General features: G+C 41.1%; 2 protein-coding genes across 9 annotated transcripts; one reads left to right on the top strand and one right to left on the bottom strand.

The window, feature by feature from the left end:
* The first annotated feature begins 6,068 nt into the window (after positions 1-6,068).
* LOC121533572 (BLOC-1-related complex subunit 8) lies at positions 6,069-11,489 on the top strand. 6 transcript variants are annotated; one of them, XR_005994475.2, is made up of 6 exons: positions 6,069-6,263; positions 6,695-6,759; positions 8,238-8,307; positions 8,885-8,992; positions 9,351-9,444; positions 10,988-11,489. XR_005994475.2 is itself a non-coding variant. In XM_041839637.2 (6 exons), the coding sequence occupies exons 2-6, from the start codon at positions 6,420-6,422 to the stop codon at positions 11,297-11,299; spliced, it is 645 nt and encodes a 214-aa protein (XP_041695571.1). In that variant the 5' UTR covers positions 6,069-6,263; positions 6,397-6,419; the 3' UTR covers positions 11,300-11,489. The 6 variants fall into 6 exon arrangements, 5 of the variants coding, with proteins under 5 accessions (XP_041695571.1, XP_041695572.1, XP_041695573.1 ...); XM_041839637.2 differs by lacking the exon at positions 9,351-9,444 and adding an exon at positions 6,397-6,509; XM_041839638.2 differs by lacking the exon at positions 9,351-9,444.
* Positions 9,464-14,611, bottom strand: LOC121533571 (transmembrane protein 221-like). 3 transcript variants are annotated; one of them, XM_041839635.2, is made up of 3 exons: positions 14,548-14,611; positions 12,861-12,946; positions 9,464-10,730 (listed from the first exon to the last, which is right to left on the bottom strand). In XM_041839635.2, the coding sequence occupies exon 3, from the start codon at positions 10,726-10,728 to the stop codon at positions 10,198-10,200; it is 531 nt and encodes a 176-aa protein (XP_041695569.1). In that variant the 5' UTR covers positions 10,729-10,730; positions 12,861-12,946; positions 14,548-14,611; the 3' UTR covers positions 9,464-10,197. The 3 variants fall into 3 exon arrangements, with proteins under 3 accessions (XP_041695569.1, XP_041695568.1, XP_045061471.1); XM_041839634.2 differs by lacking the exon at positions 14,548-14,611 and adding an exon at positions 13,558-14,187; XM_045205536.1 differs by lacking the exon at positions 14,548-14,611 and having other exon boundaries at positions 12,861-13,510.
* Positions 14,612-15,251: the final 640 nt, after the last annotated feature.

The raw sequence follows: 15,251 nt of genomic DNA, 5'->3' as shown, positions 1-15,251 counted from the left end.
GTGAAGTTTGTGGAAAAAGTGGATCCTTGCCTTTTGCGTGATCCATTTGTGGTTTCAAGATGGGTGAAAAAAGCATTGGGTATAGTGGAATCGGTGAGGGTAACCAGAAGTGGTCTAGTGATAATTGTTTGTGTTTCTGTTGGGCAGAGGGAGAAGGCACTCAGAGTTAAACAAATGGGATAAAGAATTGTGAATTGTTTCGCTCTCAAGAAAAGGGCACCATTGAAAGGAGTGATTACTGGGGTAGCAGTAAATGTAAAAGTGGATTAACTGAAGGAGAAGATTCCCAGTGTGTGTGATGCTCGTCGTTTGGTGCGACGCAAACAGGGTGGCGAGAATGGGGAAACAGAAGAGTCATTGTCTGTTCTTTTGAGTTTTGAAGTTGAGTCTTTGCCTGACAAAGTGAAATTAGGATATACAGTGGGGAAAAAAAGTATTTAGTCAGCCACCAATTGTGCAAGTTCTCCCACTTAAAAAGATGAGAGAGGCCTGTAATTTTCATCATAGGTACACTTCAACTATGACAAACAAATTGAGAAAAGAAAATCCAGAAAATCACATTGTAGGATTTTTAATGAATTTATTTGCAAATTATGGTGGAAAATAAGTATTTGGTCACCTACAAACAAGCAAGATTTCTGGCCCTCACAGACCAGTAACTTATTCTTTAAGAGGCTCCTCTGTCCTCCACTCGTTACCTGTATTAATGGCACCTGTTTGAACTTGTTATCAGTATAAAAGACACCTGTCCACAACCTTAAACAGTCACACTCCAAACTCCACTATGGCGAAGACCAAAGAGCTGTCAAAGGACACCAGAAACAAAATTGTAGACCTGCACCAGGCTGAGAAGACTGAATCTGCAATAGGTAAGCAGCTTGGTTTGAAGAAATCAACTGTGGGAGCAATTATTAGGAAATGGAAGACATACAAGACCACTGATAATCTCCCTCGATCTGGGGCTCCACGCAAGATCTCACCCCGTGGGGTCAAAATGATCACAAGAACGGTGAGCAAAAATCCCAGAACCACACGGGGGGACCTAGTGAATGACCTGCAGAGAGCTGGGACCAAAGTAACAAAGCCTACCATCAGTAACACACTACGCCGCCAGGGACTCAAATCCTGCAGTGCTAGACGTGTCCCCCTGCTTAAGCCAGTACATGTCCAGGCCCGTCTGAAGTTTGCTAGAGTGCATCCAGAAGAGGATTGGGAGAAAGTCATATGGTCAGATGAAACCAAAATAGAACTTTTTGGTAAAAACTCAACTTGTCGTGTTTGGAGGACAAAGAATGCTGAGTTGCATCCAAAGAACACCATACCTACTGTGAAGCATGGGAGTGAAAACATCATACTTTGGGGCTGTTTTTCTGCAAAGGGACCAGGACGACTGATCCGTGTAAAGGAAAAATGAATGGGGCCATGTATTGTGAGATTTTGAGTGAAAACCTCCTTCCATCAGCAAGGGCATTGAAGATGAAACGTGGCTGGGTCTTTCAGCATGACAATGATCCCAAACACACCACCCGGGCAACGAAGGAGTGGCTTCGTAAGAAGCATTTCAAGGTCCTGGAGTCTCCAGATCTCAACCCCATAGAAAATCTTTGGAGGGAGTTGAAAGTCCGTGTTGCCCAGCGACAGCCCCAAAACATCACTGCTCTAGAGGAGATCGGCATGGAGGAATGGGCCAAAATACCAGCAACAGTGTGTGAAAACCTTGTGAAGACTTACAGAAAACGTTTGACCTGTGTCATTGCCAACAACGGGTATATAACAAAGTATTGAGAAACTTTTGTTATTGACCAAATACTTATTTTCCACCATAATTTGCAAATAAATTAATAAAAAATCCTACAATGTGATTTTCTGGAATATTTTTTCTCATTTTGTCTGTCATAGTTGACGTGTACCTATGATGAAAATTACAGGCCTCTCTCATCTTTTTAAGTGGGAGAACTTGCACAATTGGTGGCTGACTAAATACTTTTTTTCCCCACTGTATAAGTTATCCTGTGCAAGCTTATGTGCCTAGTACATTACGATGTTACAGGTGTCATATTTATGGGCATGTGGCAGCAGTATGTAGGAGGGAGATTCCAAGGTGTGAGAAGTGTGCAGAAGGGCATGAGACAAAGGAGTGTGAAGCAGTGGGGAAAGTGGTGGTATGTCCTAATTGTAGGGGTGGCCATGGGGCTGGGGATCAGACATGTCCAGTGCGAGAGAAGCAGGTTGAGGTTTCCAGGGTAAGAGTAGAGAAGAAATTGTCATATGCGAAGGTAGTGAAGAAAGTAGAGGAAGAGGGGTCAAGGGGGGGAGTGGTGAGAGTAGGAGATACAGTGGGGAGAACAAGTATTTGATACACTGCCGATTTTGCAGGTTTTCCTACTTACAAAGCATGTAGAGGTCTGTAATTTTTATCATAGGTACACTTCAACTGTGAGAGACGGAATATAAAACAAAAATCCAGAAAATCACATTGTATGATTTTTAAGTAATTAATTTGCATTTTATTGCATGACATAAGTATTTGATCACCTACCAACCAGTAAGAATTCCGGCTCTCACAGACCTGTTAGTTTTTCTTTAAGAAGCCGTCCTGTTCTCCCCCCATTACCTGTATTAACTGCACCTGTTTGAACTCGTTACCTGTATAAAAGACACCTGTCCACACACTCAATCAAACAAACTCCAACCTCTCCACAATGGCCAAGACCAGAGAGCTGTGTAAGGACATCAGGGATAAAATTGTAGACCTGCACAAGGCTGGGATGGGCTACAGGACAATAGGCAAGCAGCTTGGTGAGAAGGCAACAACTGTTGGCGCAATTATTAGAAAATGGAAGAAGTTCAAGATGAAGGGTCAATCACCCTCGGTCTGGGGCTCCATGCAAGATCTCACCTCGTGGGGCATCAATGATCATGAGGAAGGTGAGGGATCAGCCCAGAACTACACGGCAGGACCTGGTCAATGACCTGAAGAGCTGGGACCACAGTCTGAATGAAAACCATTAGTAACACACTACGCCGTCATGGATAAAAATCCTGCAGTGCACACAAGGTCCCCCTGCTCAAGCCAGCGCATGTCCAGGCCCGTCTGAAGTTTGCCAATGACCATCTGGATGATCCAGAGGAGGAATGGGAGAAGGTCATGTGGTCTGATGAGACAAAAATAGAGCTTTTTGGTCTAAACTCCACTCGCCGTGTTTGGCGGAAGAAGAAGGATGAGTACAACCCCAAGAACACCATCCCAACCGTGAAGCATGGAGATGGAAACATCATTCTTTGGGGATGCTTTTCTGCAAAGGGGACAGGACGACTGCACCGTATTGAGGGGAGGATGGATGGGGCCATGTATCGCGAGATCTTGGCCAACAACCTCCTTCCCTCAGTAAGAGCATTAAAGATGGGTCGTGGCTGGGTCTTCCAGCATGACAACGACCCGAAACACACAGCCAGGGCAACTAAGGAGTGGCTCCGTAAGAAGCATCTCAAGGTCCTGAAGTGGCCTAGCCAGTCTCCAGACCTGAACCCAATAGAAAATCTTTGGAGGGAGCTGAAAGTCCATAATGCCCAGCGACAGCCCCGAAACCTGAAGGATCTGGAGAAGGTCTGTATGAAGGAGTGGGCCAAAATCCCTGCTGCAGTGTGTGCAAACCTGGTCAAGACCTACAGGAAACGTATGATCTCTGTAATTGCAAACAAAGGTTTCTGTACCAAATATTAAGTTCTGCTTTTCTGATGTATCAAATACTTATGTCATGCAATAAAATGCAAATTCATTACTTAAAAATCATACAATGTGATTTTCTGGATTTTTGTTTTATATTCCGTCTCTCACAGTTGAAGTGTACCTATGATAAAAATTACAGACCTCTACATGCTTTGTAAGTAGGAAAACCTGCAAAATCGGCAGTGTATCAAATACTTGTTCTCCCCACTGTATGTACCAGTACAGTGGGATAGGCAAGCAAGTGATATATGTTTCAGTAAGATTGGATTTTTAGCGTTTATAGCAATGGTTATTAATTGTACTGCAGGGATGGAACGTAAGTCGAAGAAAATTGAGGTTGTGGTGGCAGCTGCAGAGAGATATTTGGGTGTGCGAGACTTGACAGCAGAAGAGTTACAGAGAGTGTTAAGTGGTGATGTCCCATCATTTCAGGTTGAGGGCATGAGGTAGGAGTGAGTATATTTAAATAGTGGAGAAGGGTGGGGTTAATTATTAGTAATAGTTTTGAATTTGTGAGTGTAGTGTTATAAGAGCGTCTGCTAAATGACTAAAAATGTAAATGTAAATGTTAGATGGTAGGGTATTTCTTTGCTTTGTTTTATTTAATTTTTCAAGGAAAAGAAAAGGGAGTTGTACTCCAGTCTAGTATGTGGCGGTAATGCAACAAATTGGATGCCAACCACCGTTAAACCTCATTGAAGAAGAAGAAGTGATCTACAGTGAGGGAAAAAAGTATTTGATCCCCTGCTGATTTTGTACGTTTGCCCACTGACAAAGACATGATCAGTCTATAATTTTAATGGTAGGTTTATTTGAACAGTGAGAGACAGAATAACAACAAAAAAATCCAGAAAACGCATGTCAAAAATATTATAAATTGATTTGCATTTTAATGAGGGAAATACGTATTTGACCCCTCTGCAAAACATGACTTAATACTTGGTGGCAAAACCCTTGTTGGCAATCACAGAGGTCAGATGTTTCTTGTAGTTGGCCACCAGGTTTGCACACATCTCAGGAGGGATTTTGTCCCACTCCTCTTTGCAGATCTTCTCCAAGTCATTAAGGTTTCGAGGCTGATGTTTGGCAACTCGAACCTTCAGCTCCCTCCACAGATTTTCTATGGGATTAAGGTCTGGAGACTGGCTAGGCCTCTCCAGGACCTTAATGTGCCTCTTCTTGAGCCACTCCTTTGTTGCCTTGGCCGTGTGTTTTGGGTCATTGTCATGCTGAAATATCCATCCACGACCCATTTTCAATGCCCTGGCTGAGGGAAGGAGGTTCTCACCCAAGATTTGACGGTACATGGCCCCGTCCATCATCCCTTTGATGCGGTGAAGTTGTCCTGTCCCCTTAGCAGAAATACACCCCCAAAGCATAATGTTTCCACCTCCATGTTTGACGGTGGGGATGGTGTTCTTGGGGTCATAGGTAGCATTCCTCCTCCTCCAAACTTGGCAAGTTGAGTTGACGCCAAAGAGCTCGATTTTGGTCTCATCTGACCACAACACTTTCACCCAGTTCTCCTCTGAATCATTCAGATGTTCATTGGCAAACTTCAGACGGGCCTGTATATGTGCTTTCTTGAGCAGGGGGACCTTGCGGGCGCTGCAGGATTTCAGTCCTTCGCGGCGTAGTGTGTTACCAATTGTTTTCTTGGTGACTATAGTCCCAGCTGCCTTGAGATCATTGACAAGATCCTCCCGTGTAGTTCTGGGCTGATTCCTCACCGTTCTCATGATCATTGCAACTCCACGAGGTGAGATCTTGCATGGAGCCCCAGGCCGAGGGAGATTGACAGTTCTTTTGTGTTTCTTCCATTTGTGAATAATCGCACCAACTGTTGTCACCTTCTCACCAAGCTGCTTGTCGATGGTCTTGTAGCCCATTCCAGCCTTGTGTAGGTCTACAATCTTGTCCCTGACATCCTTGGAGAGCTCTTTGGTCTTGGCCATGGTGGAGAGTTTGTAATCTGATTGATTGATTGCTTCAGTGGACCGGTGTCTTCTATACCGGTAAGAGTGTGCTCCTAATCTCAGCTCATTACCTGTATAAAAGACACCTGGGAGCCAGAAATCTTTCTGATTGAGAGTGGGTCAAATACTTATTTCCCTCATTAAAATGCAAATCAATTTATAACATTTTTGACATGCGTTTTTCTGGATTTTTTTGTTGTTATTCTGTCTCTCACTGTTCAAATAAACCTACCATTAAAATTATAGACTGATCATTTCTTTGTCAGTGGGCAAACGTACAAAATCAGCAGGGGATCAAATACTTTTTTCCCTCACTATACGATAGTTTCTCAGTCCGCCACTTAACGCGCGTTACGTCGAGAGGGAATATCTAGGAAAAAATGTCCGGCTCATGTTGCAACCCGAACATGATTTGTGGTGCGCATGACAATAACACGGAAACTTCCTCTGACTATATATTTACGCTAATGCTTTTACACGAATTAAACCATTGCAACTAAATAATTATGTATTGCGTATAAGATGGAGGACCAGGAGATTCAACTGAAAGTTAAGAGGTAATTAGTGAATACTTTAACTAACCTTAGCAAGCCAGCTCGCTGCTAATGTTAAGTAGGTAGCTAGCTACCTGTCTTAACCATGGATAGCTTTGGTAAACCTAGCTATGTTATTGTATGGTTATCGCTGCAGGGTCTGAAAAACTAACTGATAGCATGTACGTGTTGGCTAACGAGTCATCAGTGGCTCTTTATCGACTGCAAGAGCACGTTAGAGAGTCCCTTCCAGAACTAGTATTACAAAAAGTAAGTGTTGATTCCAAAGCAAAAGCTTACACATACTACTGTAGCTTGCTAAGGATAATAAATGTAGATAGACATTTGTTACTTTACAGTAGATATATTACTGGGCTGTCCAAAAACGCACGTCTGAAAAATCATAGCTATTTTTGCAGTAACAACATTAATTTATCTCTGCTCATCTCTCCCAGACAGATATGCAGCTCTGGGAGGAGCAAAGCCAAGGAGCAATCTACACTGTAGAATATGCATGCAGGTAACCTATAGTTAGGTCTAAGATCTACTGTATAGGTTTTTAATTATATTGAAAACATTTATTGGCAACTTAATGTGGCCGATTCCACGTCAGCTAAATATATTTTTGGTATCTCAGATTGTTCTGGCAATTCTCACATAGAAACGTAATTGAGAGGAAGAATGTTTGACATGCTTTTGACATTTGTATTATAAATAATTTTTGAGAAAATCATGTTGAAAGTGGCCATTTTAGGCCCTTTTAGACCTATACAGTGCCTTCGGAGGGTATTCATACCCCTTGACTTATTCCACATTTTGTTGCGTTACAGCTTTAATTCAAAATTGATTAAATTGATTGTTTTCTTACCCATCTACACACAATACCCCATAATGACAAAGTGAAAACATGTTTTTAGACATTTTTTGAAATGTATTGAAAATGAAATACAGAAATATCTCATTTACATAAGTATTCACACCTCTGAGTCAATACATGGTAGAATCACCTTTGGCAGCGACTACAGCTGTGAGTCTTTCTGGGTAAGTCTCTAAGAGCTTTGCACACCTGGATTGTACAATATTAGCCAATTTATTATTTTCAAAATTCTTCAAGCTCTGTCAAGTTGGTTGTAGATCATTGCTAGACAATCATTTTCAAGTCTTGCCAGAGATTTTCAAGCAGATTTAAGTCAAAACTGTAACCCGGCCACTCAGGAACATTCACTGTCTTCTTGGTAAACAACTCCAGTGTAGATTTGGCCTTGTGTTTTAGGTTATTGTCCTGCTGAAAGGTGAATTAATCTCCCAGTGTCTGGTGGAAAGCAGACTCTGAACCAGGTTTTCCTCTAGGATTTTGCCTGTGCTTAGCTCCAGTACATTATTTTTTATCCTAAAATACTCCCCAGTCCTTAACGACTACAAGCATACCCATAACATGATGAAGCCACCACTATGCTTGAAAGTATGAAGAGTGGTACTCCGTAATGTGTTTTATTGGATTTGCCCCAAACATAACACTTTGTTTTCAGAACAAAAAGGTAATAGCTTTGCCAAATTTTTTACAATATTACTTTAGTGCAGGGGTGTCAAACTCATTCCATGGAGGGCTGTTTTTTTTTTCTTCCTTTCAATTAAGACCTAGACAACCAGTTGAGGGGAGTTCCTTACTAATCAGTGACCTTAATTCATCAATAAAGTACAAGGGTGGAGCGAAAACCCGCAGACACTCGGCCCTCTGTGTTGCAAACCGGATGCATGTATTTCTATTCTGTACAGGCTTCCTTCTTTTCACTCTGTCAATTAGGTTAGTATTGGCCTTATGCTGAAGTCCCTGAGGGGTTTCCTTCCTCTCTACGGCAACTGAGTTAGGAAGGAAGCCTGTATCTTTGTAGTGACTGGGTGTATTGATACACCATCCAAAGTGTAATTGATAACTTCACCATGCTCAAAGGGATATTCAGTGTCTGCTTTTTTTTATTTTTACCCATCAACCAATAGGTGCCCGTCTTTGCGAGGCATAGGAAAAACCTCCCTGGTCCTTGCTCGACTGAGGGACCTTACACTACAGGTAATTGAATGTGGGGTACAGAGATGAGGTAGTCATTCAAAAATCATGTTAAACACTATTATTGACATAGAGTGAGTCCATGCAACTAATTTTTACTCCTGAACTTATTTAGGCTTGCCATAACCAAGGGGTTAAATACTTATTGATCAAAACAGGCTGACATTTCAGGCGGTCTTTTCAAAGAGCTCTTACACTAAAAGGGCATTGTCATCATTTTCAAAATGGCACAGTATTATTCCAACCTCATAGTGTGGAAATATATAATCTTGAATAAATGACATTAATGACATTTTTTATTTCAGAATCCAGACATACTCCATATTTTAGAGCACACTATATTAGGAGTATGACACCAAGATGTTGTCTGTATCATGTACGGTTCACGGCTCATACGTTCTTATATTAGGCATATGTAAGACTAAAAAGGGCCTAAATGATTTGTGATACAAATGTAAAAAGCATGTCAAACATCGTTCTTCCTAATTAAGTTTCTATGTGAGAATTGGGCAAAATAGTTTTAGCTGGCATGGAATCGCCCTTGTATTTGTTTAACACATATTAATCTTTTCATTTCCAGTGCAGTGAAAAGCATGACAAACAGCAGCCTGCACTTCAAAAGCATCGATGGGCTCCTCCGTCAAGCCATCAGCATGAAGGAACAGATCAGCATCTCCCAGAGGCGCAGGTAGGAGGCAGTAAACAACCAATTCCACTCACTTTGACTCAGGGATACAGTAACAATACTGTGTATCTTTCATTTGTCTGATTGCCCACAGACCACCATTATTCACCACAGCTGAGGATAAAAAAATGAAATTTCCCTGCTCAAGGGTGGAGTCGACGAGGCTAATAAACTCATTTTGAGTGAAAGCCAAGATAACTTTTTCATAGACATGGGCCACCATTTCGTTTGTCGTCATTTTTCATTGCCATCATCTTTTCTTTCATTCTTTCATCACCCGTTCTTTGCATTATTATTTGCCATCATTTTTATGTTTCTCTAAGTTTTACGTTTTATTCCTTATTCCCCCACATGCACGCAGCTCACATGAAGCAACACCCCCCATCTCCCATTCCCCCTGACACTCCACCACATCCCCCATCCACTTCCTCCTGACTTCTGGAAGACAGTCCAAGGTTAGTAGTTCCTCAGGCATCACACTCAAAGCTATACTTAGCTTTAACTCGGCCACAAGGACTTCTAGGCACTCACTTCAAAATCAAGAAAAGTGCACTAGAATGAACCTGAATGTGCTATTAGGCTACTGGTTTACTTAAACTGTTCCACTTTATTTTTAGGACAGGGTGTTTTGTAACAACATACTCATCTTTTGAAATTATTTTTAAAAACGTGTTTATTCACTGTTATGGAAAATGTTTTGTTTACAGTATGCAGACTAGACTACAAATTGTATCTATACATTGCAATATACAGTTTGGGCAATATATTCCATAGACCATCCTTGGTCTTTACCAAACACTTGAAAATGAAAGCATTTATTGGCAAATCTTTAAATTGTATAATCACATAGCAACAAAAGCATTAGCTGTAGCTAGTAAGTCACTAACATTTTCCATTGGAATACCAGTAAGTAAACATTCTACAGAGAGCTTAATAGTGATGGAAACAAACATGGCTTGTGTTTAAAAAGTCAATACAAAGGCAATAAGGGAGAGGGATGTTAAGAAAGGTGTATTAAAATGACAATTCCATGTCTGTATTGAAATGTACATTAATGGTAGTAGTGGTTCTTGGATCATGGAGGGATAGCTCAGAGCTTTTATATAGCTTCAGCTATTTTCTATCCATACTGTATTCTTCGGAACGGTAGATAGTTTGGGCAGAATTAACTAGTATTGTGCTAACTGCGATGACTTGTGCAGTGTATCTCACACTAGAGTAGAGTCTTTACTGGAGGCTCCTGACTTGCGGGCCAGCACGCTCCTCATCTCATTGTTAATGCCATTCCATGGCGTAGACGGAGACTGCAGCGGCCCTGACTCTGTCGACAGGGTCCTGTGCATTCTCGAGCCACCCCCACTCCCACCACTACTGTAGCCCTCCTTGTCACTGCCGTGGCTCTGTGGGACGTGGGATGGGGAATGATGCTGGTGATGCTGCTTTGGGTCAGTACATGGAGGGTAGGACAACTGTCGGTGGAGTTGGGAGTTGTTGCGGTGCCTCCTGGGTTTGTCCCCGTCTTGGAGCTCGCCGTGGCGGACGGCGGGGGTGCACCCGCTGTGCTGGTTCTGATACAGGGTGTCAGTGTACTCCCCACCGTGGTAGTGTTGGGCGGTGCGGGCAGCTTTGACCAGTGAGTGAATCACGATCACCAGCAGAATCAGGATGCCTGAGGCCAGTACGCATGCGCTGGCGATGCCTGTCTCTACCTCAAACACCAGCAGCATGTAGATGGACATAGCTGAGAGAGAGAGAGAGAGAGAGAGAGAGAGAGAGAGAGAGAGAGAGAGAGAGAGAGAGAGAGAGAGAGAGAGAGAGAGAGAGAGAGAGAGAGAGAGAGACCGCCACAGAAAGATTTGTTTATTACACTGTAAGAAAGATCACTTTTCCGGTCCCTTTCCTTCCAGAGATGAATAACTCTAAATATTGTAGTGCATTGCCATTGTTGTGTTTTGTGTGTATTTTCCTCTATTTGACTAATGTTTGGTCATCTTTCAGCGGGAGAAGAACAACAGATCCAGGAGTGCTAAAGGAGGGAGGAGAGAAGCACACCTCTGGGATATGATGATAATGACGTTGTGGCATTGCAGTGAGGCTCAGTTCCCTCTGAAAGGGAGCTGTGGGGTCAGGGGGTCATCTACGGTCCATTACAATGTTGCACTGCCTCTCACCTCAACTAGGCACTCACCTGAATGGAAAGCCAACGGCTTTGACTTGCCAGGACCTGCCTTAAGACACGTCAGTAATGCACTTCTGTCAAAGACGCCATTGTTATGGCCCTTGTGTATCAATCAGCTGAAGGGACTCTGAAAGCAGTGACTTTTGTCTCGGCTGCAAATTAACTGGAATATATCTGTAGAAATCTGAATGAAGTTGTCTTTTCTAGGTTCACGCAAAGCTCTATTTGGTACAAGCTGTTGTTGTTTTGCAGTTGGTCTGAACGGATGTAATGTCTAATAAATTAATCTGATTTAGCTAAATTAAAAGTGCTTTCACATGATGTTATGTGGGGTGACTACTGTGTTCATAATACTACCAAATATAAATTCCAGACTTGGAATTGTATCAAATCGCTACCCAAGGCTTTTACTTGCGACATATAGTTAAATACACTAAAGAGGAACAATGGGTACATATTGAAGATATGCATGCTCATCCCCAGAATCTTTGTACGTGTCTATTTTCAAAGGATAAAGCTAAGAACATGAACAACTTCATAGTTAATGAAACGTATTCTAAAAGCACAACCTTATGGAACAATCCTTGGATAGCTTTTCAGAATTCACCGATAAATGTGTCTACATGGAAAACTAAAGGCATAGAAACCGTAAATGACTTGGTAACAGGAAATACTTTTTAATTCCGTCATGGAAATAAATGTAATTTTGGACTGACTAATGTAGATAGTTTCAAATACATGCAACTTAAAAGTTACATACCACGAAATTTCGATTTGAAATCATTTGGACATCAGAGCAACCTTGAGGGAATCTTATTTGAGTCAGAAAATGATGTTCATATGATAGGGAAGATATACAAAAGCTTGCAGAGAGCATATCCAACTGACAATCTCTTAGAAAAAAATATAATCTGTTGGAACCAAGATTTAAGAATTGATGTTGGCACAAGATAGAGGGAAAGTTGGAGCATGATTTAAAGAAATTTACAGTTAACGAAAATGGAAGCTAATGTGTAGAATTTATTATACAAGAGACAAAATTCACAAATTCTACAGCACAAAACAGGGTAATGTCTTAAGTCTTAAACAAATAATGAATCAATAATCCATGCTTTCTGGGAACGCTTTAAAGTCTGGAAGTTGTGGGCGGAGCTAGAAAGTTGGTTGTCAGAAGTATTACAATGTAAATTTACTTTTAATCCGTCTGTTTGCATATTTCAAGACATGGCATATACCCGATTTGTTGGAAGATTCTTTTCTCATCACTCATTTTGAAAAAACGTATACTAAAAACTTGGAAATCAATCAATCGGCCATCATTAGTACAACAGAAAAATCTAAAGATGTATTTTTTAAATAGTGAAAGTGTGTGGGCGAGAAACAAAATAGTGCAGTTTCAGCCGTGTTGCGGAAAATTATGTGGGCGCAGGAGATGGGGGTGTGTTGCTAGTGGGTCTGGGCAGGTGTGATGTAGTTGATATTTGTAGGATGTTTGTATGTATTGTTTATAAAATCTTACAACAACAAAAAATACTAAATATGTTGCAGTTTGTTACTGTTGATATAGCCAATGAGTTTGTGGTGCCACTTGTAACACATATTTGTAAGATTCCTTTAGTACACTATGTTCTTGTCATTTCATTCAAACAGTTAATTATGGGCCTTACTGTTTACATTTTTTGTCATTCTTACCTGCTAAGTATACTGAAACCCCAAGGCAAAATAATCCAATGGCCACATGTCGGACAGCTTGGCTATGCAATAGGAACCAGTCTGCTCTATGGGAGGAAATGAAGAAAATGCAATCAGTGACGAGGATGACATGATCATATGTTGATGGGTATTGTTCAATTAGTTCACAATTATTTATTTGCACCAAAATAAAGAAATAATTTCAAGGTTCAAATTAGGCCTTTTCTTCTGTCCATTCTTTTTCTGTCATGTGATACCTTTCTGCTCAAAATGAGTTTCATTATAGAATGCTTTGTCATTCCTTGCACTGGAGTGCACAGAAGCTATGCCTTTATTTATATGAAAGTCATCAAAAGCACAGGCACAATTCTAACCCAATGTGGGAAAGTGCCAGGCCTCTGAGGCCAGAGGCCATGCACTGGGTGCATAATGAGGGAACGCTATTGTTTGTTCAGGATTCATACTGAGTTCAGATATGGGGGGTGGGGTCGGTCAAGCAGCCTCTGTCGGCACCTGGCACACACTGAAAGTTATGAATTTATAAGAATGTAATATTCTTACTTTAATTTCTGTCAATCTCAAACTTTAATATAATTGAAGCATGTTATTCAAAAAAAGTAAACTGCAGGTGCATCAGTGATACAATTATTGCCTACAACAAATAAAATATCCTTAAAGTATGTTGATGGATGTGTACCTTTCTGTATCTTCTTCTCCTCTGCATATCTCGGTTGTAAAGTAGCTATGCAGAAGGCAGACCATGACGGAGCTCAAATTGAGCGTGAGAGAGAGAGTAGAGAGCACTGTAGACACTGGCATCAGCACTTCCCAAACATTAGTTGGCATGATGGAGATTTTGGGGGGAGATTCCTTCACAGCAATCTGTTGTGATTGTATCTGGAAAATCAGAATGACTGATAGCAGAGACATAATCCCAGACAGGATCCCTAATGAAGACAGGACCATCAAAGACCGCTGGCTATAAACGTACGTCATATTTGGCCTATAAATCACAGACTGCCGTGGATGCACCTATTTTTGGAAAAAGTTATCCGGGTGGGAATCTCCTTTATCCTCGTCGTACTCGCGTTGTCTTTTGCGAACTCTTCAATCTGCCATATAATGTACTTGTAACGAGTAGAAACAATTTTGAATAGGAAAAAGTAAGAAACCTGGGATTGAGAGTCCGATCATGGAATTTGCAGTTTATTTGCGTGTTGTGCACAAGCACCCGATCCCCCGACCGAGCATGTGATGTTTTTTAAATCCCCGGATTAAAAATTTCGCGACAACAATGGATTTTTCAATTGGAATCTCCAAAACAATGCGTTGAGATGCTCGTCCGAAGCAGTCCACTGCCGGTGGAAAAAACTGTTTTCAAACTTTTACATGTTAGAAAACTTCACTTTACTTTCCAAAACATGAATTACCACCGCATGAATGCATTTTTGGAATGTTAAAACAATTGCAGTAGTGCACCTTGAATTTAAACTTCAGATACATTTGAAATGTGAAAAAAATCGGCCGCGATTTGATTGTGACCAGGCCTATGGTTTTTATTTCTATTTGTTAGCCCTGGCTACAGTTATATATTTGGTGCAGTTTAATGCTATTGAAAATTAATAAGGATCCATCAAATGGCATTCATCAGTTCCCGATACCTTTAACCTCTATAATTAGGCATTACCTGTAAATCAAGCAATAGAAGCCTCCTGGAAAATAATCCCACTAAACAGCTGGCTGCAACCTGGTCACAGAGCAAAACGTATTATATGTTACTAAAATCTATGCCACTCCATTTAGTATGATATGTTACATTAGGTTACATAACATTGGCCTACCAATGTAATAGTGGTCATAGGAATTGTAGGACGTATAGTATGTTACAAATTACAATTTGTATGATATGTTACGAATTGCAATTCGTGCAATATTCGTACAATTCGTTAGCTAGGTTGCTAATGTTAGCTATGCTAGGGGTTAAGGTTAGGGTTAGGAGTTAGGTTAAACGGTTAAGTTTAGGGTTAGTGTTAGGGGAAGGGTTAGCTAACATGCTAAGTAGTTGCATGCTAAGATAAAATGCTAAGTAGGAGCTTAAAAGTAGTAAGTAGTTGCACAGTTACTAATTAGTTAAAATGCTCAAGTTGTCCGTGATGAGATTTGAACATGCAACCTTTCCCTTACAAAAAAAGATTGCAGTTTTGAAACTGCACACTAACTACAGTTATACTACAGTGTACTGCAGTTATACTGCACTCTGACTGCACATTTTTTTCGTAAGGGTTGGGTTGCTAGATGTTCGTGTTATATGCCCACCCATCCACCCCAACCAACCACCCTTCTTTCGTTTTTGCCACTGTCTTAGTGTAATATAGCATACTAAATGGCTCA

This window comes from Coregonus clupeaformis, chromosome 20 (genome assembly GCF_020615455.1).
Source record: "Coregonus clupeaformis isolate EN_2021a chromosome 20, ASM2061545v1, whole genome shotgun sequence".
Lineage (NCBI taxonomy): Eukaryota > Metazoa > Chordata > Actinopteri > Salmoniformes > Salmonidae > Coregonus > Coregonus clupeaformis.
This window is presented reverse-complemented; position numbering and strand designations above follow the sequence as displayed.